Source organism: Miscanthus floridulus, chromosome 16, assembly GCF_019320115.1.
Source record: "Miscanthus floridulus cultivar M001 chromosome 16, ASM1932011v1, whole genome shotgun sequence".
Classification (NCBI taxonomy): Eukaryota; Viridiplantae; Streptophyta; class Magnoliopsida; order Poales; family Poaceae; genus Miscanthus; species Miscanthus floridulus.
Genome location: NC_089595.1, coordinates 40,348,053 through 40,375,793, shown reverse-complemented (window position 1 = coordinate 40,375,793; position 27,741 = coordinate 40,348,053). Strand labels below are relative to the sequence as shown.

General features: G+C 44.5%; 1 protein-coding gene across 8 annotated transcripts; it reads right to left on the bottom strand.

Moving 5' to 3' along the window:
* On the bottom strand, positions 1-25,519 carry LOC136510053 (uncharacterized). Of its 8 annotated transcripts, none has more exons than XM_066504626.1 (3): positions 25,029-25,519; positions 15,229-15,294; positions 1-243 (listed from the first exon to the last, which is right to left on the bottom strand). In XM_066504626.1, the coding sequence occupies exons 1-3, from the start codon at positions 25,363-25,365 to the stop codon at positions 182-184; spliced, it is 465 nt and encodes a 154-aa protein (XP_066360723.1). In that variant the 5' UTR covers positions 25,366-25,519; the 3' UTR covers positions 1-181. The 8 variants fall into 8 exon arrangements, 3 of the variants coding, with proteins under 3 accessions (XP_066360723.1, XP_066360722.1, XP_066360724.1); XR_010772603.1 differs by lacking the exon at positions 25,029-25,519 and adding an exon at positions 15,891-16,119 and having other exon boundaries at positions 174-243; XR_010772605.1 differs by lacking the exon at positions 25,029-25,519 and adding an exon at positions 15,848-16,119 and having other exon boundaries at positions 201-243.
* Positions 25,520-27,741: the final 2,222 nt, after the last annotated feature.

Genomic DNA, 27,741 nt, shown 5'->3' with positions numbered 1-27,741 from the left:
AGTTCATCTATCAGAGTACGAATTAAGTTTATTACAAACCACATTCAGGTAAGATAGTAGCGGAAGCAAATTAAAAGTTTAAAACCAACATCTGCAACATTGTTTAAATATAGTGCCAGCTCATGATCACACTTCCACAAAAAGCATAAGAGAGGGATTAATAAGAGATTCCTGCCAGGGCTTACTCCTTGTCCATGGTGGAACACAAGCAGTTCTTGCAATAGCCATGATAAACTGTACCATCTGCAATAGTGGGAATAAAACCCTAAGTACGAGAAGGTACTCAGCTAGACTTACCCATCATAAACCAAAAAAAATGACTCCAAGGATCATGCAAGGCTTTATAAGTGGAGCTAGCTTGACAACAGTTTGCATAAAAAGCTTATCAATTCAAGTATATAGTTATAATTCGGTCATCAAGTTAATTATAGCTATTCATCTCTAGATTAGCAACTAGCCTATGTCAAACATGTGGTATATCATTTAGTATCATACAATAGTAACCATAGCTGGTATAATAATTCCATGTTCATCATAACCATCATTCCATAATACAGTTACTACGATGTTGAGGCTAGCCAAGTTTCTCACTTCTGGAAGAGACGGTGATTCCAAACGATTTTAACCAGCTAGGAATTTATTCCTAATACAAACCCAACCAGACCAAATCAACGGCCACCTTAGGTCACCTTTGGTACAACTCAGGTCCACATTTCGCGGGTTCGCTCAGCGCCACACAATCAGGGACAACCAGCTGCCAGGACATTCAGGCCCGGCCTGCCCTTGGGCTCACATCTGGCTCCTCACAAATCCTTACTACCATCTAGAGTGTGCACTCTAACAGAATGGGGCCCGGCCTCAGTTGAGCTACTCGGCTTCACAATCGGAACGAGTTATCTGGCCAGCTAAGTGAGAGGCATGCATTCAATCTCAACAAAAGTGCCAACAACGGTACGGTCCTTAATCGGCACAGACGAATTCACATGAGTCAACCTACACATAGACTCTGCTCAGCCTCCATTTACATTACCCCTTGGTTCTTTTCCACGATAACAAATATAGCCAACCATGCTCCGGTATCCACCTATATCTCGCTGGTGACAGGAAATCACCTGACTTCAACCGGTCTACATATGGCTAAGCATATATTCGATCCTGGACCTACACAGGGTTAAAGGTATATGTATCTAGACAAGGAAGTTCTATGCATCAAGTGTTTTCAATCAACTCTTATAACCTAATGCATCAAACATAAAGGACTCAAGTGATATTTTGTAAAGCATGGGAGGCTTAAAATGCTCCAGGGTTTGCCTTTGAGGAAAGAGGTTGGCCTATGATCTAGGTACTCAAGGAGGTCCTCAAGAGTTTGCTCCTCTTCTTTTGGAGCTATGGCCTAAGGTGTTTCCTGTTGTTCCTCCTCTTCTTCTTCGTTAAACTCCAAAAGAGTTATCCCCTCGGACGATCCTATATGCATGAGCATGAAATAAGATATCACGAATGCATATATAGTGACATATATAATATGATATGATGTGATGAATGCATCCTCATAAGTGTTCTCAGTAGCATTGCATTACGGTGATAACAAGTTACATTTTCTTTTACTGAGTAGGTGCATATCTCTTCTCTAGTAACTTAAGCAAACACTTATGTAAATCATTTTCTAGACTACAAGACAGCAACCACTTGTTTTGATCATGACTGGAGTTATACAGATGAAAATAATTTTGTTGTAGACTTTCTAGAAATTTTATGAAATTTCCTACAACTTTGTTTTAATCATCTTAATATGATTGAGCAGTTATCTAAGTTAAACAATTCAATATTTCAGATCTGCCCAGAGAGAAAGCATTTTTGGTAGTAGACTTCTAACAGCTATAATTATTAAACTATAAGGTCTATGACTATGAAATTTAAGATAAGGTAGATAAGTAAATTATCTACAACTTTGTTATTAACAAGTTTTATAGAAAGGATCATTATTATCATGGAATCATCACCACAACAGAAACTATACATGCAGTCATCTAGTTGAATTATAAAGCAATAATTAACTAGTTGCATACAACCAATTACTTCTAAGCCTAACTAATAACTTCAACAGATCATATGCATCACAAGCACCACCAAAAACATCATGGTTAAACATAACTAATTTATTTATATTCATTTATTAATTTCCTTAGATAATAAAGTGATTTAAAGGATAATTACTTTCATTGCTCAATAAATTCTGAGAAAATTACAATAGCCAACAAATGACCCTAATAGTCTAATGTACAAATTTCATGCCATTTGGATAAGTATATCTACCTCTACAAAAATGACAAGTTACATATGCTTATTTTAGCAAAAATAGTTTAGCATAGTGAAAAGTGTCAAGCAACAGATTTATTATTTTTCTTACTTTACTCCTAGCATGAGAATACTGTGTAAAAATTTGTATTCTCATATGTTATGTATTTGTACCCCAATTAATTTCACTAGAAACTAGCAATTAATTAGGATTAAATATGAAGACCAAATTTCAAGTATGCCTACTATAGGTTTAATATTTTTCCTAGCTATATAATGTCAACACAAGTCTAGCAAAATTTGAATCACAATTTTATCACCTTCCTAGCTCAAGTTTTGCAATTCACAAGATAGAAACTATTTTAAAAGCACTTATCTGGCTCAATTTAATTCTCCCTAAAAATACCCTAAATAGTATATTTAATATTTTTATTAAATAGTACACTTCAAGATTAATCTAACAAAATTTTGTTCACCCCATTTGGATACTCCAGGCTATAGATATAATTTTTGCAAGTTTGCACTCAAATCTATGAAAATAAATCAGGAAAAACATTTCAAATACCGACTGACAGCTGGGACCCGCGGGTCAATGGCACACAGAGCAGGGGCGTGGCTTGACCGGCGAAAAGCTCACCGATGGCGAGGTCACCGGCAGTAGCGTCACCACCAACGTGTTCCCCAACTCAATCCGCACCTATAGGTACCCTTGGTTTGCTCAGAGGATCACTAGAGCTAGCTCACCGGCGAGCATGGCGGCTCGGTGGCAGCACGTGGTGGTGCTCTGGCCATCCCCAGCGACGGCTGGGAGAGCACGGCTATGGCATCTACAAACCCTAGCGAAGCTCTACGGTGTGGATTAGGTCAGGGTGGAGCGGCAGCGAAGCTTGGCTGCGTGCAATGGCGGCTCGGCGGCATTCCGCTCCGACGAGGCCAGCATTGGCATGTGGCTCTTTCCTTGAGCTAGACCTAGCTCTAACCTCACTCTAATGTCTAGAAATGCGCAAGGACAAGAACCAGGCATGCACAGCCATGGTGGCGTGCATGGCGGCGGTGCGGCTCGCGTTCCGACACCGACAACGCGGTAGTAGCTCAACGAGCTATGGCTATAGCTTCTAGGACCTACGACAAAGATGAATCAAGAGAGAGAGATGAGAGGAGCGGTGGATAGGGCTGGCCACGGTGAGCTCGGAGCTCGACGGCACTTCGTGACCATGGCGGCGACGACGACGTAAAATGTCACATTACCTGGGCTCTAATGGTGGCAATGGCGGCTCGACGAGGTAGAGCAAGGCACGATGGAGCTGTGGGTGTGAGGGATTGAGCAGTGGGGCTATGTGGACAGCGAGCACTGTTGACGGAGGTGCGACGGTGACACTACTGCTGTGTCGCTCCGCTCTAGAGCGACGTGCAGGCGAGAGAGGAAGCGAGAGCGAGAGTGACCACGTGGGTGCGTGGAGAGCCGGGTGCTCTCCCTTTTGGCACAGTAGGGCGGGCTAGCATCGGTGAACAGCTGCCACGCGGTGCGCGCTGCCTGCGTCGGTCGGCCACGACGTGGGGTGATATGAGTCGGCAGGGGCCGATTCAGTCCGTCTGACAGTCAATTTTCAAACCTGCAAATCTCCCAAACCATGGTGAATTTTGGCAAACAGTCTTCACTATTTTGTAGAGCTACATGAGTACTAGAGAAATGATTAAAGGAGTTTTGCCTAATTTCCAATGGTTTGCAAACTAAAAATCACCAAAGATGGTTACACGAAAACTGTGAACCGTTAAGACTTAAAAATTCTGTTCCCGAAACAGCAACAAGTTGAATTTTGTGAGCACTATTTTACTAACTTAGGCACTGAATTAGCTCATGACCCTTAAACAAAGTTTGTTCTACATGACATAAACTACAACTTTTATTTAGGTTACACAGCCATGCAAATAATCTAAGCTACTGTTCAACTTTGGTCAAACTGGTAACATGAAAATGGCATTTCAAATGAAACCAACACTTAGAAGCAAATTTGGTCTATGTCATGAATATACACATTGTTCCAATTATCATTCTAGATGTGTCTAAGGTGTTTTTGTGACCTCACAACCATCTCATACATTAGTCATACATGATTACAAGCATAAGCATATATATATAATCAACATTTCAACTGATAAGGTATAAGAATGAGATAAAATTTCTTATGCTCATGTTCATGAATGCTTGGATGATGCTTGTGCTCATGAAATGCATGTGACAAATGCAATGCTTAACACTAGGGTGTTACAGTGACATCACCAGAATCTTCGTCTTTAGAACAAATCGAGATACTTGATTAATGAACTTCACAAGGAGAAGTCCAGTTCGAAGGACATAAAACACCAAACCCTCACCGAAAGAGCTAGCTCAGGGGAGAAGCACTCCCATGTATCCAGGTAAGTATGCTTTCCCTTTGTTCTTATTTTAGTTTCTTTTAAATAGTTAAGGAAACGGTGAATGAAAACAAAATAAAAAGTTATCTTTATAATAAATATATATAGCTATAGTAATAATGTGTGATCTAGTAAAATTGAAAACAAAAATAAAAGGTGTGTTTAATTTAATTTTAAGAGCTGAATAAAATAAAGAGGACTTAGAATAATCTCTTAAATGAAAATGATGAATAGTTGCTCTATTGTAATTCCTTTCAAGTACCTAGCTTTCAGCCGCGAATTCTCCCAAGTTTTGGATATGACTGATTTGATATAAAGATTTACTCTGAACTTGAAACTCGTGGGTAGAAAATGCTTGATCTAAGTCTAGGTAATTGACAGATATGATATGAGAAGGTCTGCGCTACTGTTTATCTTGTTCCAAGTAACACTAAAGTTCTAGAGACTTATCTTTAGAAAAACACAAAAATGCTACATGATGAGTTCCTCTATGACAAAGCTTGATCCTACCAGAGCCATACAAGTTATTTAGGCTAGGAAAACCTCCACATATATGCTGCTTGCTTTTACATTGAGTTTTGTGAAGCTTTGTTGACCCTTATGAGAGGTTTGTCATGCTCTTAAAATCAAGATCACGTACACACCACATACACATATACATGCTGCTCCTACACTAGGAGAACGTAAGAACATGCTTTCCATTTAGATCCACCCAAAAATGTTCTACTCTTACACTGGAAGTGAACACCAAAAACATGCTTGTTAGGTTTCCCATCCACCAAATAAATGCTCCAAGTTCTTGTTGCTATCTCTCAAAAGTTTTGTTGTAGAAAAGAGACATGGGGCTATGCAAAAGTTATTCATAAAAAAAGAGAAGAAGAGATGACAAAAAAATGGACAGTGTCCGTGATATTTAAAACAATGGGTACTTAGATGCCCGTCTGAAAAAAAGAGAGAAGAGAAAGAGAGACAAATAAGAGACCCTGCTCTCTAGCAAATTGTTTCCAAGTTTCAAAGGAGAGATATGTTTTCAAGGAGTATAGTAGAATTAGGTTAGCCACCATATATATCCACCATATATCCACACACATGCATATCTTGATTTGATTGTATGACTCAACTCTCTTTGTATCTGTTGTTTGACTTTACAATATATATATTGCAAGTATGCTCTAGCTTTCTCCCCACCTATGAGCTCCACATAAGCCTTAGTTGTAGGAAGAAAAAAAAGCATAACATCTTTATTGCTTTGGTGAGGATCCACAAATACCATATATATATTGAGAGACTTGAGAGTGTCATACAATGGAATCTCTGAGTTTTATTTTGAAAACTTATAAAAATTCTGGAACAATGGTAGAACAAAGAACTTGAGATATAGTGCTTGACTTGATCGTTCTGTCTTTCAATTGCTTAAGACCCAAGTGAAGGCTGAGAAGCCCCATGGTTGAAGGTAATATGGGCAAGTTTGAAAGTCAGATCAGTTTATTCCAATCCGGAGGAGAATTTTTAATTAAATGCATGTGTACTTTTGAGGCGCGAAAATATTGTAGCAACTCCTGATCCATTGCTGAGTTTAGCTTTGCTCAGGGACTGACAAAGGATAAGCTTGGGGAACTTGTTGATGGTCAGTAACATCAATTATAAACCATCAACATAACCTGTATTTATACTTAATTCCATCACCAAACATAGGTATAGGGGTTTAAACTAATAAATTCTACTAGTTTTGGTGAATCTATGTTTTTAGCAAGGTTTATCCAGAAAACCGTCAAGGGGGATCTATTCGTCAAAGAAAATTATGGAATTCCACCACAAAACCGATGCGGAAAGACTTTAGAACACTCTAGAAGGCAAATCACCAAAGCGGAGACCGAGGCGCTATAAGGTGGGGCCGAGCGGCCCCACCTATAGACTGGGCGGCCCCTAGGCCCACCTGTCAGCCTCCACGTCGCAATGTCGATTCTCCACCGCCTCCTAGGTTGCATCTACGCCATCCTAATTCGGTTTGATCCAAGGGCTCATGTTGGACGCTATGGCCTATATATACCAGCCCCTGCCACCCTCCCAGGAGCCATCCTAGAACCTTAATTCATATTTTCCTCATCAGGATCAGAGCCAGCTATCAAGAGAAGATTAGTCCTCTATAGGATCTAGTCTTATGAATAGAAATAGTGAGATAGAGAGTGAGGAAAGAGTTTGGAGGAGGTGTCAGCCTGTCGGTGCTCTCTCTATGGCTTGTACCTTGGTGGATCCTAGTTTTACTTGAGCTTGCCTTCGAAATATCTCTGGTAATCAACTTCTAATTCGAGTAAGCATCTTCTTTATATTGTTCATTAGGATCACGACTCTCTTGAGTGTTTTATTCCTATTCTAGAGGGAGTAGAATATTAATCATAAGTGTAAGCGTGGTGCTTAGACTTAGGTAAATCGTGGATGCACCCTACATTCCAAAAGGTGGTTAATTCATGCGCTTGCGGATTTATCTGTGTGTGTTAAATATACCAACAAGCTTTCTGGCGCCGTTGCCAGGGATACAATTGTTGAATTAATTTCGAGCCTAGCATAACATTTTATCTTTTATTCTTTCTTTTATTTTACCTTTTCTTTTAGCATGGATTCCACTTCTATCTATCAATATGCTAAACCCACGAGCGCAAGTCTAGAACCACCAAAATCTTCAGAGCCTATCCTAACACCTAGCTATGAGTTGCGTCCGTGTTTTATAAAACTGATTCGGGATCAATCCTTCTCGGGAGAAGGCAATGAAAACCCATACTCATACCTATAAGAGTTTGAACAGACCTATGCATGCTTGAGTATCGCTGGCATGTCTGACAAGACCTTAAGATGGAAGTTGTTTCTGTTCTCTTTGATAGGAAGAGCTAAACATTGGTATAGTCAAACCGTAGGAAGTATGCAAGGAGATTGGAAAATACTATGCTCTAAATTTTGTTTACGTTTCTTTCCCATCTCTAAAGTAGTTAGCCTTTGGAAAGAAGTTCTAAATTTTAGACAACTAGAAGAAGAATCTCTTGGTACATCGTGGGATCAAAGGCACTCATGAATGTTTAGCATATTATAGATCAGATCAAAGACAACTAGAAAGAAATATGTAGCAAAAAGCAACCAACAGGGGCTAGAAACCAGCTACAAAATGACTAAAGGACCTAGGCTACACCACGCTCAATAGAGTTTAACCCACCAAATACAAAGTTCAACAAAAGTTAACACCAACATGCAAATAAGAGTTCACATATTTGCAAGGGTGTCCCACAGATCAAACCTATTTATGACTACTAATACTACTGATATGTCCCATATATCAAGGGACGAGGTTGGCATGCAGGATCAGCTCTTTGTCCACCTGCGATAAGACGGCGTTGGCGGCCGTCTCAAAATTCTCGATCAGATCGGTGATGTCATCGTCCGTCGAACCCAGTGGAAAACCCTGCTTCGCCACATAGATGTTCACCGCTGTGCTAATCTGAAGCTGGGCAGCAGCCAACGCCGTGGCAACCCCCTAACAAATGGTTTCGATCACCATGGCTTGAAGGCGGGCCGACAGAGCTCGGAGGCACTCCTCTGCGCTGATCGGATTGTTTGTTGTTTCCATGGGGAAGGCTGCGTCATAGGCGGCTTGTGTGCACAGCTATAGGGTCAGGACCCGTGTCCTCAGTTCCACAACCAGGGATGGCACCGTCATGCGGCGACGAGATGACTCTCCGACAATACTGGGTGGAAGCCCCATGACCAGAGATGGCACCGTCAGGGAGAAAGCACTACACAATGCAAGTCAAGTTCAAGCCCATATAGGATAAGGGGGAGAGCGATCGAATTGAGAATGCAAACGACTTACTGAACTGATCAGCACAGCATGGCATGAAATCGCGGGTGGCTACCCCCATTAGTGGATGCCTCGTGGGGACGCTTTCCGAGCGTGACCATGGACGAAGAATCAGGCTCCAGGCCCAACGAGGCTCAGGACGCCGTCATGCCCACATTCACTAGTTGAGAAACTAGGCAAATTCCAAATACTAATTAAATTAAACAGCATGAACACATACTAGCTAGTGTGAGCACTGCTCGCATATTCAGTTAAATGAAGATACACAACATGAACAGTGGTACGGTGATGATCCACCTTCAAAGGGGAAATTGGTGGTGGGTGAGAGACCACACCAACGAGAGGTCCATCTATCGAAGGAGGATTGCTGGCGTGGAAGGCATGTGGGGCCTCCCCATCGCTGCGATTTGGCATGGACACTCCAATAGCTATCATCATTAGATCGTCTACCTCCTCCAAGTTGATGGGGATGCTTGACTCAATTATAGCGTCCCTTGTGCCCTGGAACTCCCACTGGGGGTGGCCCCAAATCTTCAAGGGGAGTACCCAATAGCTAAAGAAGGTATAGATCACCCTCGGCACCGTCAGTCCTCGGTCCTTCAGTTCCTTGATCATATCAAGCAATAAGCGCAAATGTTGTGGTTCTAACAGGGTTGGCATCCTCGACCATGATTTTGGCGTGTCAGGACGCAGCTGGTCGTGAGAAAAATTCTACAGCGGCTACCGCTCATTGTTGGGGACGTAGAGCCACCTATGCTCCCAATCTAGGTTTGCGGCATAGTGGCGGTCAAGGCTCAGATAGCGCTCCTCCAATCTAGGGAGAACTTTGATCGAGGCACCCCCCCCATCGGACAACGATGGTGCCAAGAGCACGCTGACGGAGCCACCCAAAAGAAAATCCACCATAGATCATAATGGGCAGGTATTCCTAGGAAGCCCTCGCACAGCATGATAAAGACCGAGAGGTGGAGGATCTCCTCTGGGGTTAAGTCATGGAGGAAGAGCCCGTAGTAGTAGAACAACCACCTGAGTAAGGGGTGCGTCGGTAGCCCGAACCCAAGAAGGTGGAAAGGGATGAAAGAGACGACCTCATTTTCCTTCGGCCTCGGCTCCACTTCGCTTCTCATCGGGACTCTCCACCCGAGCTCCTCGGTGGCCTCCAAGATCACCCCCCTCTCTCACAAATGGTCAAACTCAGCCCGGTCGACAGACGACCTCGTCCACTCCGCCATGGTCCTGGTAGGAGGCGTCGGTGGCATAGTAGAGTGAAAGGCAAAAGCTTTGGGATGGAATCAGGAGCTCTAGAGAGAGAAGGCAACAGGTATAACCTTCCCTCTCGTCCCTTGTCTCTGCTTCTATAGTTTGGGGGCCGTTGACCACCCCATGACTGAGACATTTGCGTGGGTGGGCGGCAAGGCTTTGCCCCATCATGTCAATGCGATGGGCCTAGAGGTGACGTCCCATGCTATAACAGGCTGCTGACGCCACCCACGTGCTCCTACGTGGGAATGCAGGAGCACGTCATTCATCAATTACACTATCCAGGTAGTCAAGATTTCAGATGGCCAGACCTTATGTGATCCTATGAAGTATACACAGTGTTGTCCAATCTAAGTAGTCATGATAGTCGAGGGGTAGACTGAGGACTTGCTTTAATTTCTCTTGGTTTGCAGAGGCATGTATCAAATTATAAAAACTAAATTCTGAATAAAATTATCTTTGATGCAAGGTTCTTGCATGTTCAACAAATCTTATCAAATACACAAATCAAAGCCACTCATGACTACTACTACTACTGATACAAATGTTGTGACCAAGTGCACTACGTTTGCAATAGTTTTACTCATAGCTCTATATTGTATAGCGTCCGACGAGATCAAATGTGTCTGCATCTGGATTTTCTTGTGAGTGCATTAAAATATGAACAGCTATCTGGCTACTCCGTTTCAATGGCTCATTTCTCGACGCATATTTCTCAGAAGGCGTGCTCCTCAGAGATCGTGGAGATGTGGCCTCACCTTACCTCCCGCTATCGCCCGACATCTGCTGGAACTCCATCGGCCATGCGTGTCCCCTGCTATAAAAATAGACGAAAAATAGGGGAGTCAGTACAGCTGCCTTGTAACCTTGCGAACTCACCTTTCCTGCTCACCGCCTCCTCCCTAGCACCTCGTTCTTCAAGCTTGAACCATGGCGGCGAAGAAGCGTCTAAGAGAGGAGATGATGGTGTGGGACCTGGATGTGACTAGGCAGGCTCTCCATGTGGAGAACCTAGAGACAGAGCAGTTGTGGTCGTGCCTCTCTGCTGTGGAGATGGCACTAGCCAAAGCCGATAGGGAGACGGCCACGGCTGAAGCCACAGCGGGTTAAGCGCAGGCGCAGCTCACTGGTAAGGCATTGTCATTACCGTATCTTCTTATTTTCTGTGGCACCGCATCTTATTAATTGGTAGGGTTTTCTTTGTTCTTGCTCTTTTAGCCATCATGGAGCAGCTGAACGTCGCGTCCGTGCTACCGACGGGGCCAAACTTCCTTGAGCACGTCCGTGCTCTGTCGGCGCGGATCCGAGAGGTAGTGATGCATGGCATTCACCATGGGGCTGCGTCGGCCCTAGCTACCACCCACCTCCATTTAGACATGGACTTGCATGCGGTGGAGCCAGGGTTCCTACCAGAGCTACCGGTCCAAAGGGCTACATAGGATTTTTTCCAATAGGATTTAGATCCTTCAAAATTGTTGTTTGTCCTCCATTCCAAAGGACCCATAAGTTTTTGAGTTTCTTTTGTCCATTTCTTGAGATTCCATTTTGCAGTGTTGGTGGGCCCTGAAAAGACGAGGAGATCTGCCCATGTGAAAATTTGATTTTCGATAAAAATTTCGCACCGCGCCGAGTAGTGCCGCCAACACGCACCGAAAATTAGATCTCTCTTTTGCCCTCCATTCAGAAATTAGGTTTACCATGCCATCAATTTCAGACAAGGGCATTTGTGGTACTGTGATGGCCACATAAAAGCGCAAGGAGTCGTTGTCTCCGCCTCCATCTCCATCCTCTAGCCGCCACCATCTCTCCACCCGCTCTAAATCCTAGCCCCATGACCTTCCTCTCCACTCTCTAGCCGCCCCCTCTGCCACCCCTCTCCAGACCCTAGGCACCATCGGCACAGCAGCTCGACTCATTAATCTCCACTCTCTAGCTGCACCCTCTCTCATAGCTTTCTGAACCCTAGCCAGAGCCAGATTCCCTTCGATTCGTTGATGGCAGGTCAGCTGACGACGGAAGGACCGCCTCGACGATGGTATAGGTAGATTCTAGATCCCCTACTTTGGCACCTATCACGACCAGTCAGATCCAAACCCTATGAAGAGCGGGATCTGGTACCCCTTTGTTAACACCGGCCGCACCAATTCCGCGACCATGATGACAAGATAGTTGTGCCGACGATGAAGCGTAGCTAGGGTACGCAGAGAAAGAGGTACCCAAATTCCTTTTATGATGTGTGTTGTATTGTAGTGGTTCAACCTGGGTTATGTAGATAGCGATGGGGTTGCATATTTCCTATATTTGAGTGTAGCTGACATGTGCTTTATTGGATTAATGACTTCCGTATAAGATGTAGTTACTAGTTAGGCGCTTATTTGTATACTCTTGCTCTCTGTTATGTTGACATTCGCTAGAAGCTTTAGTTAATAAATACCTTTGTAATCTAGATGAACAACCACTAACTGGTTTTGAACGAGAGCGGGCGGCACAAGTCATAAAGAATCATAGGAAGATGGAAGAACCAGGGGTGGTTGTTGAGGGATTTGGTGATACAGATGAAACATAATCATAGGAAGATGAGCCAGTGGCCCTTGCAGTTGAGGTGCTTGTCCTACCTTCTATTGAGTTCAGGCGAGAGGGGGTGGGGTGCATATAACAATGCAATGCTTTACTGTCTGGATAGCAATGCAATTTATACATGCTTCCTGCTTAAATTTGTTTCTACAACTTCAGCGTCCGGTTTGAAGAAGCCGTAGAGGAGGCTCCACCAGCAGAACAAAATGCAACACTGATATCAGTCCTAGAGGAAGGCAGTCTAAGAGAGTGAAGTCAACATGACTTAGAGAGTTGACTCATGGATCTAAGAACAAGCAAAAATCATACAAAAGCAAAGTGCCACCAGCCTACAGGATCCTATGTTGTATAGCTGCAATCATTTGTAAGTGATGGTTGTGTTTTATTGTTACTCTAGCCTTTGTATAAATAGAAACTCATGTGCACTGTTAATAGAAGCAATAGTGGAAGGAGCCTAAGTCCTCCTTTGGAACGCAGGATCAGAAAAACGTAGGAACAGGAAAAATATACGAATATGATTGGAATGCATGTGAAAAACAGAGGAATTTTATTAGAATGGTGTTTGGTTCTGTATAGGAAAAACATAGGAAACCAATACAATGAGGTTTCACTAGATGCTTTTTCCTTTGTTTTTCTAATGACAGTTAAATAATAGGAAACTTTCCTATGATTTTTCTTCCCCTATTTCTTCCTATGAACCCAAGGCCTCTACGGTGCTGATTCCATATGATTACTGGTTCCTACATTTTTTCTTTGGAAATCCTATGAACCAAAGGGGCCCTAAATTTGGCATCATCATTTAATTTTGAAGTTGCAATACCTGTGCATTGTGCTTATGTAATCCATATCTGTAACCTATTGTTTACTGCTTGAATTTCTTCGCAGTATGTAATCTATATCAGTACCTGTGTGTTGTGCTTAAGTAATTCAGATCAATATGAAACATGTGTTACTTGTTATGAACTAATCTCTTGGGTTTTTAGTTAAAGTCATCTTCCACTATCTGTAACCAAATGTTTACTTCTTGAATTTCACAGGAAGCTGTGGAAACTATATGAGTAGAACCTGTTGCTGATGGGCACGAACCAATGATAAGTGCTGATGTCGTTCCCATGGTCCTTTGCCTCTCCCATGGCTTGGTCCACTCCCAGGTCAGCGGCAACACCCTTTTTTGAAGAATGCTGGTATCCCGACAAGCTTCGCCAGAACAGAGACATCGTTGGAGAGAATGCTTCGGGAACAGCTTGTTGCTGAACAGGAAAGTTCCGCTAACCTCGTCAAACAAGTGGATGAACTGAAGTGGAAGACAGAAAAGACTGAAAGGGAGTTTAAGGAGTTCAAGATACGGTAACTGGAGGAGTATAATAAGCTACGTGAGGATATCATGCGCTTTAGGTCTTCTTCTCATAACTCTCAGTCATCAACTCTGTTGGTTTGATGCAATGAACAGTTGTGGTTTGATGTGTCTACTCGTGTGTTGGTTTGATGTGGTGAAACTTCAACGGGTTGCTACTGATGTGTAAACAGTAATTTGTTGTATTTGATTATCATGCTGAATAATTATGTAGACATCGTCGAATAATTATATAGTCAATCTATGCAGCAGTAATGATCTTGAATTACTTTTATGATGAATTGATTGTTAGGCACGTGGTAGAACCTGGGCAGGCCACATGATCAAATAAAAATGCGACACGTGGATGAACCAGTGCATGACACGTGACATAGCCATGGCACGACACGTGGGCTAATAAAAATCCAACACGTGGAAGAAAGTCGTCAAGCCACGTGGCCGAAACAAAAAATGAAACATGGACGGGCAGCACCATGACACGTGGTCAAATAAGAAACGGCCACATGGACCAATAAAAATATGACACATGGTCCAATAAAGAAATGACACATGGCCCAACCGTAACATGACACGTGTGCCAATAGAAAACTGACATGTGGAACAACAGGGGCCTGACACATGGTCTATTAAGAACCTAAAACGTGCAAGAACCAGGGATAGCCACGTTATCCAATAACAAGGTGACACGTACTCGAACCATCTCCAATGTAACCGTCTATAGCAGGTACACGTAGAAAGCATCTCCAATGGAAGCAACCACCAACGTGGATGCCCCTTTGCCACGCATGCCAAAGCAGTTTTATGACGGTCAGTTTTCATCATAGATCTATCCACATCTATGACGAATTTCTAGAATCGTCATAAAGTTAAGGAATGACGTGACTTCTATGACGAACTGTTTTTTGTCATAAACTCGTCATAAAACTAAAATTATGATGAATTTGGCTCCTTCAGTGACGAAAGCTATTCATCATCTAAGTAGATATTTCTAGTAGAGCTAGGAGCCAACTCCTGTACCAAGCGGTATCCTGCATAGAAGTCTTCTTATGTACCCATGTCACTATGAGACTAATATCCACATAGGGATCCCCTAATTAATTAGCCAGGTCCAGCCCATCCTGACCTCATGGTTGTGCTGTTTTACTGGGTTACTTGTTCATGAATCGGTCCTTAGGGATCCAGAGCAAAATCAAACACAACCAATGATACTGCTTAGATTTCCTATTCACCATGTTGCTAAAAACATTACCGGTAATCGTTCCATAGATCATTAATCAAGATTAAATTACAACCTTTCCCATCCCAAGACTACAAAGCTAAGCATGACCTCTACCCATCCAAACCAGGTTTCCATGATGATGTAACAAGTTCTAGTAAACCCTAACATGGGATTCAATTTAAGACTCTGCATGCAAACTAATGGTCTATCTAAACTAACTCAAAATAAAACAAATGTAGGAGCAAGATGATCAAAGGCACTTGCCTTTGAACTGGGTTTGGTCCGGGATATCAAACTCCTGGTCCTGGAGGTTCTCGTACTCCGCACTCTCTGTTAACACACAACAAACATGGCCCACAAAACAACATAAGAACAGTACACCAATAGTAACAAAACATGATATAAAGTTTACTAACGCGTTGTACTCGTTCGTTACAAATTCATGAGTGAAAGAATCACCTAAAACGGAGCTACGGTTTGCAAGATAAGCTTTTGAAGTGAGTGTCAAAACTATAATGAAATCATTTTCGGATTTTAAAATGAATAAAACCACAAAGAAAAAGGGCTCTAGGACTGCAGGTACTATTTCCCCAAAAGAACAGGGGCTAAACGAAAGATATGCAAGACACAGGAACCGTACGTGGATGACGAGTTGATTTAAATATAGATAGAGGGCTTTTCTGCAAAATGTGCAGGGACTGGCGCGGCTGCTAGCCTGGTGGCCACATGGCGGACGCTGATAGGTGCGGTGCACCACGTGTGCGTGGGCGCGTGGTGCTGGCGCGGTGGACCAAGTCCACAGTCCTGTGGACCCGGTCTATACCGGTTTGGCGGGGGATCTAATCTTGACTCTAGATCGTGAAACGGACGGTTGAGGGGACACCAGCGTCTTATAGTCGCCGAAATTGGGGAAGGGGCGGCCGCACCATGGCTGCCGACGGTGGGGGCTCAGCGTGCCTGAAAGGATGGCGATGCGGCCATGATTTCGAGCCAAAGAGTGGGGCTGTGGGTGCGGCATGCCCTTGCGAGGCCAATGGAGTAGGCGGTGGGGCACGAGGTGGGGGGAAAGGGGAGATCAGGAGCTCGGGTGAAGGTCCATTGATGGTGGCGGTGGTGATGCTTGAGGGCTCTGCGGCGAGGGAGAGGACAGGGGCAGGGGAGAGGTGGATGCGGCGTGCTCCTGCGGAGCCGAGGCCCTGCTTTTATAGGAGGAGAGGGGGAGGAGGGCTGGGTCGCGGAGCTCGCGTCCATGCCGGCTATGGTGGCCGTGATCTGTGGGCACAGGACGAGCGGATCAAGGCGAGTGGCTGCGGCGCGGAGGCGCTCGGTCGTGCGGGGGACGCAGGCGAGGGAGCTCGGTCGCGCGGCTCCGTCGTTGGCGGATCGGGAGAGCGACGGCGTCGTCCGGCTCCTTCGGACGGAGGTGGAAGATGATGCTGACAGGTGGGGCCCGTGAGGAGAGGAGGTCACTGACGGATGGGGCCCTTCCGTCGGTGAGTGAGAGAGAGGGGCAGTGCGGGTGGGCTTGGGCCACCGGCCCAGCAGGGAAAAGGGAGAGGGCCGCGGGAAGGAGACTGGGCTGACGTGGAGCAGGCCGGTTGGGCCAGAGAGAGAGGGATGGAGATGAGAGGCTTTTTTCATTTCTTTTTTTTTTATTTTTGTAAATTCATTTCAAAGCCAAATCAGGAGCTTTTTGAAACAAATAAATTTTGGAAAACTTTTTATAATATTTATAAATTTTGAAAACTAAATTTTGTACTTATCTCACAATAAACTTTTAAATACTTTATTTAATTTATAAATAGAGCAAAAACGATTCGACCCTAAAACAAATTTAGTAAATTATTTTTCACTCAATAAAATTAATGCAAGCAATATGAACGCAACACCCCTTAATTTAAATTCTAAAAGTTTTTTAAAATCCACATTTTGCACATTTTTGAATTACTAACAAACTATCTAAATCTTGGAAGTTTTATAAAAATCAATAAATAATTTATTTTATTTAGTATTTTCTATTTACAATCCAAAATAGAAATTTTGAGGTGTGACAGTGCTGCAGCTAGCAGGGCGTTATGAATACAATAATTATTATATATACTACAATCTGGCCGCTGATCAGCCGATGGTTGAGAGTATGGATGGGCATTAGTGGCACCATGATCTCGGTGGATACAGATTATAGACTTTGCTCATCTCATCATATGAACTATTTAATAACTGATCAATTCTTTAGGCCTTATTGTTTGTATGCATGTGTATCTATTTCAATTTATCGTCCTATTCATTTGGGCTTGTTTGGCTGATAAGCCATGACTGAAAGTACGGTTGGCTGCTTTGGTGTGAGAGAAAAATATTGTTCATTAGCCAAAAAAGTACGATTTATAAGCCAAACAAGCCCAAGCAAACATGGCATGTGTGTTGAAGTGGATTAGAATGGAACTTAGTTTAATTCTACTCCAATCCACTTCAACACATGTGGATTGAGATAAATACATACGTATCAAACAAGGCCTTACACTACTACACAAATGATTTTGCAAGACGATGCCCAAATATTAACCGAGGCAGTCTCTGAAAGGTCCTAATGGCTAGAGAAGGGGTGAATAGCCTATTAAAAATTTCTACAACAACACTTAGCAAACCGGTTAGACAATTATGAGGCGAAGCAAGTGTTGCGCTAGCCTACTAAAATTGCAAGCCACCTACCACAATTCTAATTTATATAGTTTCTATCCACACAATAGTTATATCACTATACTAAGTTGGTATGCTCTCAAAGGCTAACTAAAGAGCCACACTAACCAAACTAACAAGCTCTCACAACTAGCTACACTAAGAGCTTGATATCTAGTTTGCGGTAATATAGAGAGAGTGAGCAAGATGATTATACCGCCGGGTCAAGAAGTGAACCAATCAATCATAAGAATGAATATCAATGAAGATCAATCACCTCGGAATCAAATGATGACACAATGATTTTTTACCGAGGTTCACTTGCTTGCCGGCAAGCTAGTCCTTGTTGTGGCGATTCACTCACTTAGAGGTTCACGCGCTAATTGGCATCACACGCCAAACCCTCAATAGAGTGCCGCACAATCAACACAAGATGAGGATCACACAAGCCACGAGCAATTCACTAGAGTACATTTTGGCTCTCCGTCGGGGAAAGGTCAAGAACCCCTCACAATCACCACGATCGGAGCCGGGACAATCACTAGCCTCCACTCGACGATCCTCGCTGATCCAAGCCGTCTAGGTGGCAGCAACCACCAAGAGTAACAAGCAAATCCCGTAGTGAAACACGAACACCAAGTGCCTCTATATGCAAACACTTAAGCAATGTACTTGGATTCACTCCCTATCTCACAAAGATGTTGAATCTATGATGGAGATGAGTGAAAAGGCTTTGGCTAAGCTCACAAGGTTGCTATGTCAATGCAAATGGCCAAGAGAGTGAGCTAGAGCCGACAATGGGGCTTAAATAGAAGCCCCCGCGGAATAGAGCTGTTGTACCCCTTTACTGGGCACAGCTCGGGGTGACCGGACGCTCCGGCCAGATCGACCGGACGCACCCTGACAGCGTCCAGTCAACAGATGGCTGCCACGACATTCCTCTCTTCAAATACTGAGTGCCCAGTCCCAACGATCAAGTGATGACCGGACGCGCTGCTCGAAGTGACCGGACGCACAAACACCAGCGTTCGGTCATTTTTAGTAAGGTTCCACTCGCGACCGGACGCGTCCAATCATGACCGACCGAACTCACCCATCGTCCGGTCACACACTGTCTCCTCTGTGCGCTGCCACGTCAGCGAGACCGGACGCACCTATCCAGCGTCCGGTCACGAAGTGAACCAGCGTCTGGTCAAAGACCGACGCCAGCGTCTTCACTGCTTACACTGACCAGATGCTCTGGTCTAGTTGAGACCAGCGTCCGGTGCACTCTGTGAAACCCTGTCTTTTCTATACAGGGCGTCGGTGGCACCGTCGAACTGTCCGCCGTCGGTGGAGTTTCTTTCCCTTGCTCCCAAGTGCTAAACACAATGTATATCACCTTTGTGCATGTATGTTAGCATATTTTTACAAAAATTTTCAAGGGTGTTAGCACTCCACTAGATCTTAAATGCATATGTAATGGGTTAGAGCATCTAGTGGCACTTTGATAACCGCATTTCGATATGAGTTTTACTCCTCTTAATAGTATGGCTATCAAACATAAATGTGATCACACTCGCTAAGTGTCTTGATCACCGAAACAAAATGGCTCCTATCATTTATACCTTTGCCTTGAGCCTTTTGTTTCTCTTTCTCCTTTTCCAAGTCCAAGCACTTGATCATCACCATTGCATCACTATCATCATGTCATGATCTTCGTTTATTTCACCACTTGGAATGTGCTACCTATCTCATAATCACTTTGATAAAATAGGTTAGCACTTAGGGTTTCATCAATTAACCAAAACCAAACTAGAGCTTTTGATGGTTGGTTTCATTTACGGAGGTCGGTTTCATTTACGGAAGCGGTCACATTTGCCTGTCTTCGTAAATCTATTTACGGAGGCAGCCACCTCCTAAAATCGATTTACGAAGGCGGACGCCTTTAAACAACCGCCTCCAAAAAAATAGTCTATTTTCGAAGGTGGTCGTTGAAGGGTCGAGATGGCGGACTAGAGGGGGGGTGAATAGTCATTTCTAAAATTTAATCACGTTGGCTAACCGAAACAAGTGCGGAATTAAAACTATCGGTCTAGCCAAGACTACACCCCTCTATCTATGTTCACAAGCACCTTGCAAAGATACTAATCAAGCAACAAAGGTGCCGGGCTAGCTAGAGCTCTCCTAACCAATTCTAGGAGCAATGTCACACAAACCTATGCCACTAGTACTTTAAGCAACAAGGGAGCTCCTACACATGCTAGTAAGCTAAAGCACAAAGCCAACTAAGCTCACTAGCAAAGCTCAATAACAAGGCAACCAATGCCTAATTAGAGAGCGCAAATACTTAGCTACACAAACTAAGCAATGTGACTAATAAATTTACTAAAACCAAATTAGCCACGCAAGGGAGCTACTTCTATGCTACACAAGCAAGAAGGTAATTAGCAAGCTACACAAGCTATCTAATTACAAGAGCAACTACACAAGCTTAATATGTATAAAAGTAATTGCAAGCTTGTGTAACAGGGATGCAAACCAACGGGAAGAATAAGGTTGACACGATGATTTTTCTCCTGAGGTTCACGTGTTTGCCAACACGCTAGTCCCCGTTGTGTCGACCGCTCACTTGGTGGTTCGGCGGCTAATTAGCATCACCCGCTAAGCCCGCACGTCGGGCGCCGCAAGAACCTACCCCTTGAGTGAGGGTAGCTCAATGACACGCTTTACTAGAGTTGCTCTTCACGGCTCCTGTAGGGTGAGCACAAGTACCCCTCACAAGCTCTTCTCTAGAGCCCCGCACAAGCTTCTTGCGGGCTTCGACGGAGACCACCACCAAGCCGTCTAGGAGGTGGCAACCTCCAAGAGTAACAAGCACCATCGGCTTGCAACTCGATCACCTAGTGCCACTCGATGCAACCTCACGATGCAATCGCACTAGAATCACTCACTCACACAATCGAATGATCACTATCAAGTATATGTGTGATGGAGAGCTCCCAAGCACTCACAAGCATGGACACTAAGTCCCCTTAGGTGCTCAGCACCAGCCATGGCCGAGGGCCACTTCTATTTATAGCCCCAAGGGCTAAACTAGCCGTTACCCCTTCACTGGGTAAAAATCGGGTCGACCGGACGCTCCGGTCGTGTTGACCGGACATTGGACCTCAGCGTCCAGTCGCCCGCAGACGGCCACGTGTCCCGATTCCAACGGTCACTTGACCTGACCGGACGCAGCAGCTTCAACTGACCGAACACTGAACCCCCAGCGTCCGGTCGTTTCCAGTAAGGTAACGACCTCAACCAGACGCGTCCGGTCACACTTGATCGGACGCAGCCAGCGTCCGGTCACACTCCAGCTTCTGCGTCACCGTACGTCAGCCTGACCGGACGCAGCCAGCTAGCGTCCGGTGCATTCAGATCCAGCATCCGGTCAGTTGACCGACGCCAGCATCTTCGCGATCAACTCGTTTTCACTTCTAACTTCTTCACCCTTGCTCCAATGTGCTAACCACCAAGAATTTGCATCCGGCGCAATAGAAAATAGGCATTCCATTTTCTCGAAAGCGCCGAAAGCGCAAGAGAGGGACCCAAACCCGTCTCACCCCTGCAAACACCACCTCCTTTGTAAATGTGCCAACACCACCAAGTGTACACCACCATGTGTATGTGTGTTAGCTTTTTCACAATCATTTCCCAAAGGATGTTAGCCACTCAACTTGCCACGCCACTCGATCCTAGCGACAATGCAAAGTTAGATCACTCGAGTGGCACTAGATGACCGATATGCAAACAAGTTTGCCCCTCTTGATAGTACGGTCATCTATCCTAAACCCGGTCATAAACTTCTCTACACACCTATGACCGGTGAAATGAAATGCCCTAGGTTATACCTTTGCCTTGCGCATTCCATTTCATCTCCTCTAATGTTGATGCAACACATGCACCAACATGATCAACAACGATATGATCCACTTCATATCATCATATGATCATATTGGTTCATCGATCTTGACTTTATTTGCTCTTCACCGTTGCCATCGTCCATCGGCGCCAAGTCTTGCTCAAGCTTCACCGCCACACGGTCCATCACTCCAAAGCCTTCGACTTGCCCTTCACGCTTGCAACCGGTCCATCAAGCCAAGTCTTGTCTTGATCTTCTCCACCTTGATCACATGACTCAATGTCATGTCTCATGTGCATTTAAGCTCCTTCATCATCATATGTGCGAGCTTTGCAACATCTCCAAGCCATTTTCACCTTTATGGCATATGTTGCTCACACACATGTACATGTGGACTAATCACCTGTGTATCTCATATAAACACAATTAGTCCACCTAAGTTGTCACTCAATTACCAAAACCAAACAAGGACCTTTCAGTCGTCTTAAGACGTCCGCCTCCATAAATCTATTTTTAGAGGCGGGCACACTATAACGCCCATCTCTCAAAATACTACAGCAGGGCAAAGCCCACAACCCACCCTCTACCGGGCTTATATAAATTGGGGAGTTAGGGTTTCACAACACCAGCCCCTCACTTAGCTCTCTCGCACCCGTCGCTCCTCCCCTCCCTCCACCTCCGTTCTATCCCTCCCTCCACTCTCTCACTCACGCAGCAGGCTGGTGCGACTCCCCTCCCTCTCGCAGCTGGCCACGCGCGCCTCCTCCCCCACGCAGCAGGCTGGAGCGCCTCCCCTCCCATCCGTCCCTCCCTCCCACCCTACCACATCGCACATCAGGCCGAACTCGCGCGCGCGGTGGCGGCTCTCTCTCTCGCCGGAGGTGCTGGATCTGACGACAGTTGCAGCTCCTTCTCCGGCCATGGCGGTGCTGGAGGTGTTGGATCCGGTGAGGAGGCGACGGCGGCGTGCTCCACCACGGCGGTGGCTCCCTCCCTTGGGCGTGCCACGCCTAGATCTGGCGAGGACGCCAGCCGCGCCCAGATCTGGTGCAGAGTAGGCCAGCCGCGCCCAGATCTGGTGCGGAGGAGGCCGGCCACGCCTAGATCCGGTGGGGTGGAGGTCGGCCGCACCCAGATCCTACGAGGAGGCGTGCCTAGATCCAGTGGACGCGACGACAGCAGGCTCGATTGGGCTCGATGGCGGGCTCAATTGGGCTCCCTAGGTTTTTTTATTTTTTAAATCAATTAACGGAGGCGGGCAGGTTAATGCGACTGCCTCCATTAATCGATTAACCGAGGCGGGCAAAGCAACCACCTCCACAAAGGTTGGATTAACCGTGACCTTTGATTAGAGGCAGTTGCAATGCCCGCCTCCATTAATCCAAAATGCCCGCCTCCATTAAGTTTTCCGTACTAGTGTTAGGCAATTAAAAAACATAAGGTGCAGAGTGAGAAATAATGTAAGCTTTATTCCTTGATTTGCCTCATTCAGTTCTTGAAATCACTTCCGGTTTTATTTTAGAACTAGTGGCCATGCATGTGCGGCACGCACGTAGATGAAAAAAATACTTGTGTTAGGGAAATAAAGAAATAGATACTCAGGATGTACAAACTGTAGTATATATCTGAACTACTGTGACTCAACCATGTCAGTACAAGAGACATAAGGTCAATAAATACATACTCAGAATGTAGAGACTGTAGTATGTGAATTACTGCTACTTAACTGTAATCACTCTTATTAGGTTACATAAACACACAAGGAGCTGGACCAATATTGATCAATGTGAAGAATAATTATTTTACTGAAACTAATACATTGTTTGTCCATTCCAAATAACATGCGCCAGCAGCAGCCACATTTAACATCTCCAGCAAGGGCTTCACTCAGTTATTGATAGTTCCATTCACTTGAAAATGCAATGATTTTTCTTCTCTTGCATAACTTGATTGATCAAAAGAAAGCATACTTCACAATGGGATGCCAGACAAGCATTTCAAAAATAGAGATGCATGAAATATTAACTCATCTTTCTACAAAACTAAAGATTTGGATTTCTCCATGGGCATGATAAGGTAGTTTTACTGATTCCACATACTATTCGGTAAGAGTATTAGATCTGCTCTTTCATGCTGAGAAGTGAGAAATGCCTTAATGTCTTACACTGCTGAATAGCAACAATAGCAACTTGTAAAAACAGTCGGGTAAAAGCAGTAAATGAGGTATCTAGCTATCCAAACTGAATCAAACATATGCTTCCAAATGGAGTAGCCATAAAAGTAAAGAACATTACTAATATGGCTCAGGGCTGAAACCTAAAATGTAAGTCATTACAAATTGTTGAAATCATACATACAAGCAAAAAGATAATTAAGATGCACTCTACCAATGGCAACCATATGGTAGTCCGTGATTCCAATGTCCAGCAAACTTTTTACAAACTGACCTTTTATCTATTCAAAATCAGCTTAATTTTCAGTAAAGTCTAATTCCTTTTTCAACAGTGTAAAACTGCTGAAAAAAGCATCATAATCATAAGGAGACAAAAAAATTGAAGCTTCCAATGGAGTAGAATTATAACATGGTGGAATTCAATTCGCTTTAAGGACATTAGCTGACTTGTTTTTTTTTATAAGATCTAGGATGCATATGTTTTTGAATTTTCTTAACGTGGGCATGAGTGGCATGTTTCTGGGATCCAATTGGCCATGTGGCACTGAGTTGCAATGGTCAACTGAGAAGTATGGCTTTGATGGTTGATCCTTGACTCCCACTATGCTGAACCTAACAAGTGCCTAGTAGATCTCTCCAAGTTACAAGTGTTTCTAAATCTCTCCCAGCTACAAGTGTCTCATAAATCTCTCCAACTGTGACTGATTCATAGGCTCAAACCGCTTAAATGCATGGTAACATAATAGACAGGCATTTCCTTGCCGATACAGACGACACCCACCATCTATTAAGACTTGCACATGCCTGGATCCAGTCGTTTTTTCCCTAATAACTAATATTTCTGTATCTATGTCATAGATTATAAAAGCTGATGAAAATATAATGGACTAAATGAGGCAGTTTTTGCAGTAAAATGGACTGCATTATGCATGACAGCTGAATGGCTCCCATATCTTAAATTTTAAATGAAATGTACAAACTGTTCTAGAACCAACAGCTATTTGGATCAAGATAATTCAAAAGGTCAGCCTCCAACAAAGAATTAAGTAACTTAAGTTCCTCCGCATTTCACATTTAATTGACAAAACAACCAATTATGATGATCATCAATCAATTCATAAAAATCACATCGTTTTTCCCTCTAATGAATCATTGCTTTTTCCATGGCTACATTTAACATAGCAACTCCCTACACAGTTTGATGTAAATTCCAAACCCTGTGAATGTATGAGAATTCAGAGACTATAAACTAAACAATACCAACTCTACTTCCGCATCCCGCCTCACGAGGAGAAAATCATCCAAGGATGTTGGGGCAGAAGTACGTACCCTTAGTGTGACAGAACCAGAAGAGGATGGACTCGCCGAACTGGTAGGCCTTGGCGCGGGAGTCGCGGGCGCCCCACTGGTTCTCCACCGCCATCTGCAGCGCCGTCCACCGCCCGGACACCAACCTAATGGCCTCTCCAAGCGCTGCCCCCACCTCGGCTGAGATCGCCGCCGCTCCATACCGTCGAGTGGAAGCGGAGCCGGAGCAGGCCGTGCCGTCAGTCCCGCACCCGCCTCCATCGTCGGCACGCGCGGCGGACGCGAGGAGGAGCAGCGGCACGGCGGCCACGGCGACTTCTTGGCAGTGGACGACGCGAGCAGGAGGCGGCGTGGACATCGAGGCGGCCTCTTGCGCTGTGGCAAGAACGACGATGGATGGGGAGGAAGGGATAGCAGATTGGGAGAGGATGAGGGAGAGCCGTTGGGAGCAACGGAGGCGCCGTAAGGAAGGGAGCGTAGGCAGCGGCGCCCGAAAGGTCGCGACCCAAGGAGAAGGGACGATGGAAACAAATCAAAGAACCAGGTGGGCAGGTACCGGTGGGTTGGTAGGAAAATTATCGGTGAAAAAAAACCTAGCGTGGAGGTGTCCGCTGGAGACAGATAGTCGTCAATGTAAAAAAGTTTCAGCCAGTTTCCGAACCTGGTTACTTGTCAGATTAGGTTGGGAGATTTAGATACGTTGGAGGTAAGTTTAAAGTCGATCTAAGAGAGAAAAATTAAGACGGTATGAAGGCCGTGTTTAGTTGCTGGCCTGAATCGCGCCGTCGGAAACAGAGGTAACTGTAGCGTACTGTAGCGTTTGTTTTTATTTGATAATAATTGTTCAATCGTTGACTAATTAGGCTCAAAACGTTCATCTCGCAAAGTACAACCAAACTGTGCAATTAGTTTTTGATTTCGTCAATATTTAATACTCCATGCATGTACCGTAAGTTTGATGTGACGGAGAATCTTTTTTTGCATAGTGTTAAAGTTAGGAATTTGACGAAACTATACCTGGCCGAAATATTTGGGTGAGAGAATATTTTTATTTCCTTCGCTCCTTTATAGTATAGATTCTCAATTATCTGAAGACAATAATATTTGGATGAGTTGTAGATTCTACCAAGTAGACAAGACTAGTGATGTGGCTATGATGTGGCGAACATTTGTGACGTTTTATAAATCTGAGGTGGGAAGAGTTGTGACCAATTTTATCTCTTCGCTAACTTATGGTTGGCCCATGTAGTTCGCACTTGTAGGCTTATATTTCTGAGCCAAGGCAAATTAAGCTTAGCCATTTGAGGCCCATTGTTCCACTTGACGTTAGGCTGCACCCACTTGGATGCCCAGATTAGTGCAGACAAAACTAATTTCGAAGCCCAGCTTATCGGGCCGAATATAGTTTGTTGCCCTGTGCTTTCATGTGGACTATTTTGCAATAATAATAATATTTCTGGCCTAGCTATCTATGGGCCAAGTCCATTACCTAAAAGGAATGTTAGCCCAATCAAGATAAAAACAGACAGTTCAAAATTATTTGGCTGCTCATCCAAATAGTTGACAGATTCTATTTTTTTTAATAGTTGACAGATTCATAATGCTACAGCATGTTTATAGATCTACCAAAATCTACAACAGTCACAAGATCATCGAAGTTCACATATAGACCACACAATACATCTCCTGTTGACCACAAGCTCTTGAAGCCTCGGCAATATCTCTACAACTAAAAACCATGAACTGCTTTTGTCCACCTAGCTTTTGTCGTGCGCCCCGAGTAGTCTACCCGGTGGCTGACACCGACAGCTGGGCCTGGCTCCATCGCCTAGCCCCATCCTGACTCATTCTTCTCCTCATTTCTATCTCTTTCCCCTAACATTTCTCTACCTCTCGCATCTCTCAACCCCAAACCTTCCCTTTCGCCGTCCACCTCTATCCCACATATGGGTTCTCTCCCAATAGTGCTCGCCCCCGCCTCTAGGTGGTGACGACGGCGTAAGCAACCCCAAACCTCCCGATCGACAATGACACAAGCGGCCCCAACCCCTTGGTTGGCGGGCAGCGCGCTAGGGCACCTCCCTCCTGGTTAGCGGTGGTGCGTGCAACTCCTCACTCCTCGGTGGCCATGTTTGGCCCACTCCCTCTACCGGCAAACAAGTAAATTGACAATATAGTCTATCTAACTCTAGTGGTCTAAGGAGATGGTGTTTTTGGTCAGCAAATCTAATATTTGTTTAGTTGTCCCATCATATTTGACCATAGCCCCCAAGGGCTACAATTGGGAATTAGCCCAGAGACAAGTTGTCCCCTCCTATTAACAATTAGTTTTCATAACTTGATTCAGGGTCCTGTGCACGAAGAAGGGCTGAAGAGTGGTCTTAGAGCAGATTGCTAAAGAGGAAGAGATGTGGGACCCAATGATGAGAATGCTCGAATAATGCCAAGCCCATATATAGGTCAGAAATGTACTTTGAGTCAATGTGGGGAGAGGCATCAAGCTTCCATGACAGCTATGAAGTGAAAAGCCTCCAGAGGGACGAAGGCCACTTTGGCTCATGCCTGCACGTGTTCCTGGGCAGTGTATCTAGCGAAGTGCATGATTCCTAGGGTTGTTGTAGAAGAGAATCACTGTAATGCCCATGTGACGATGAAATTCCCATTGCAACCCTAAATATTCTAGAAAATAGGTTGTAGGTCCATGGCATCATGTAATTATGAGACTGACCCTCCA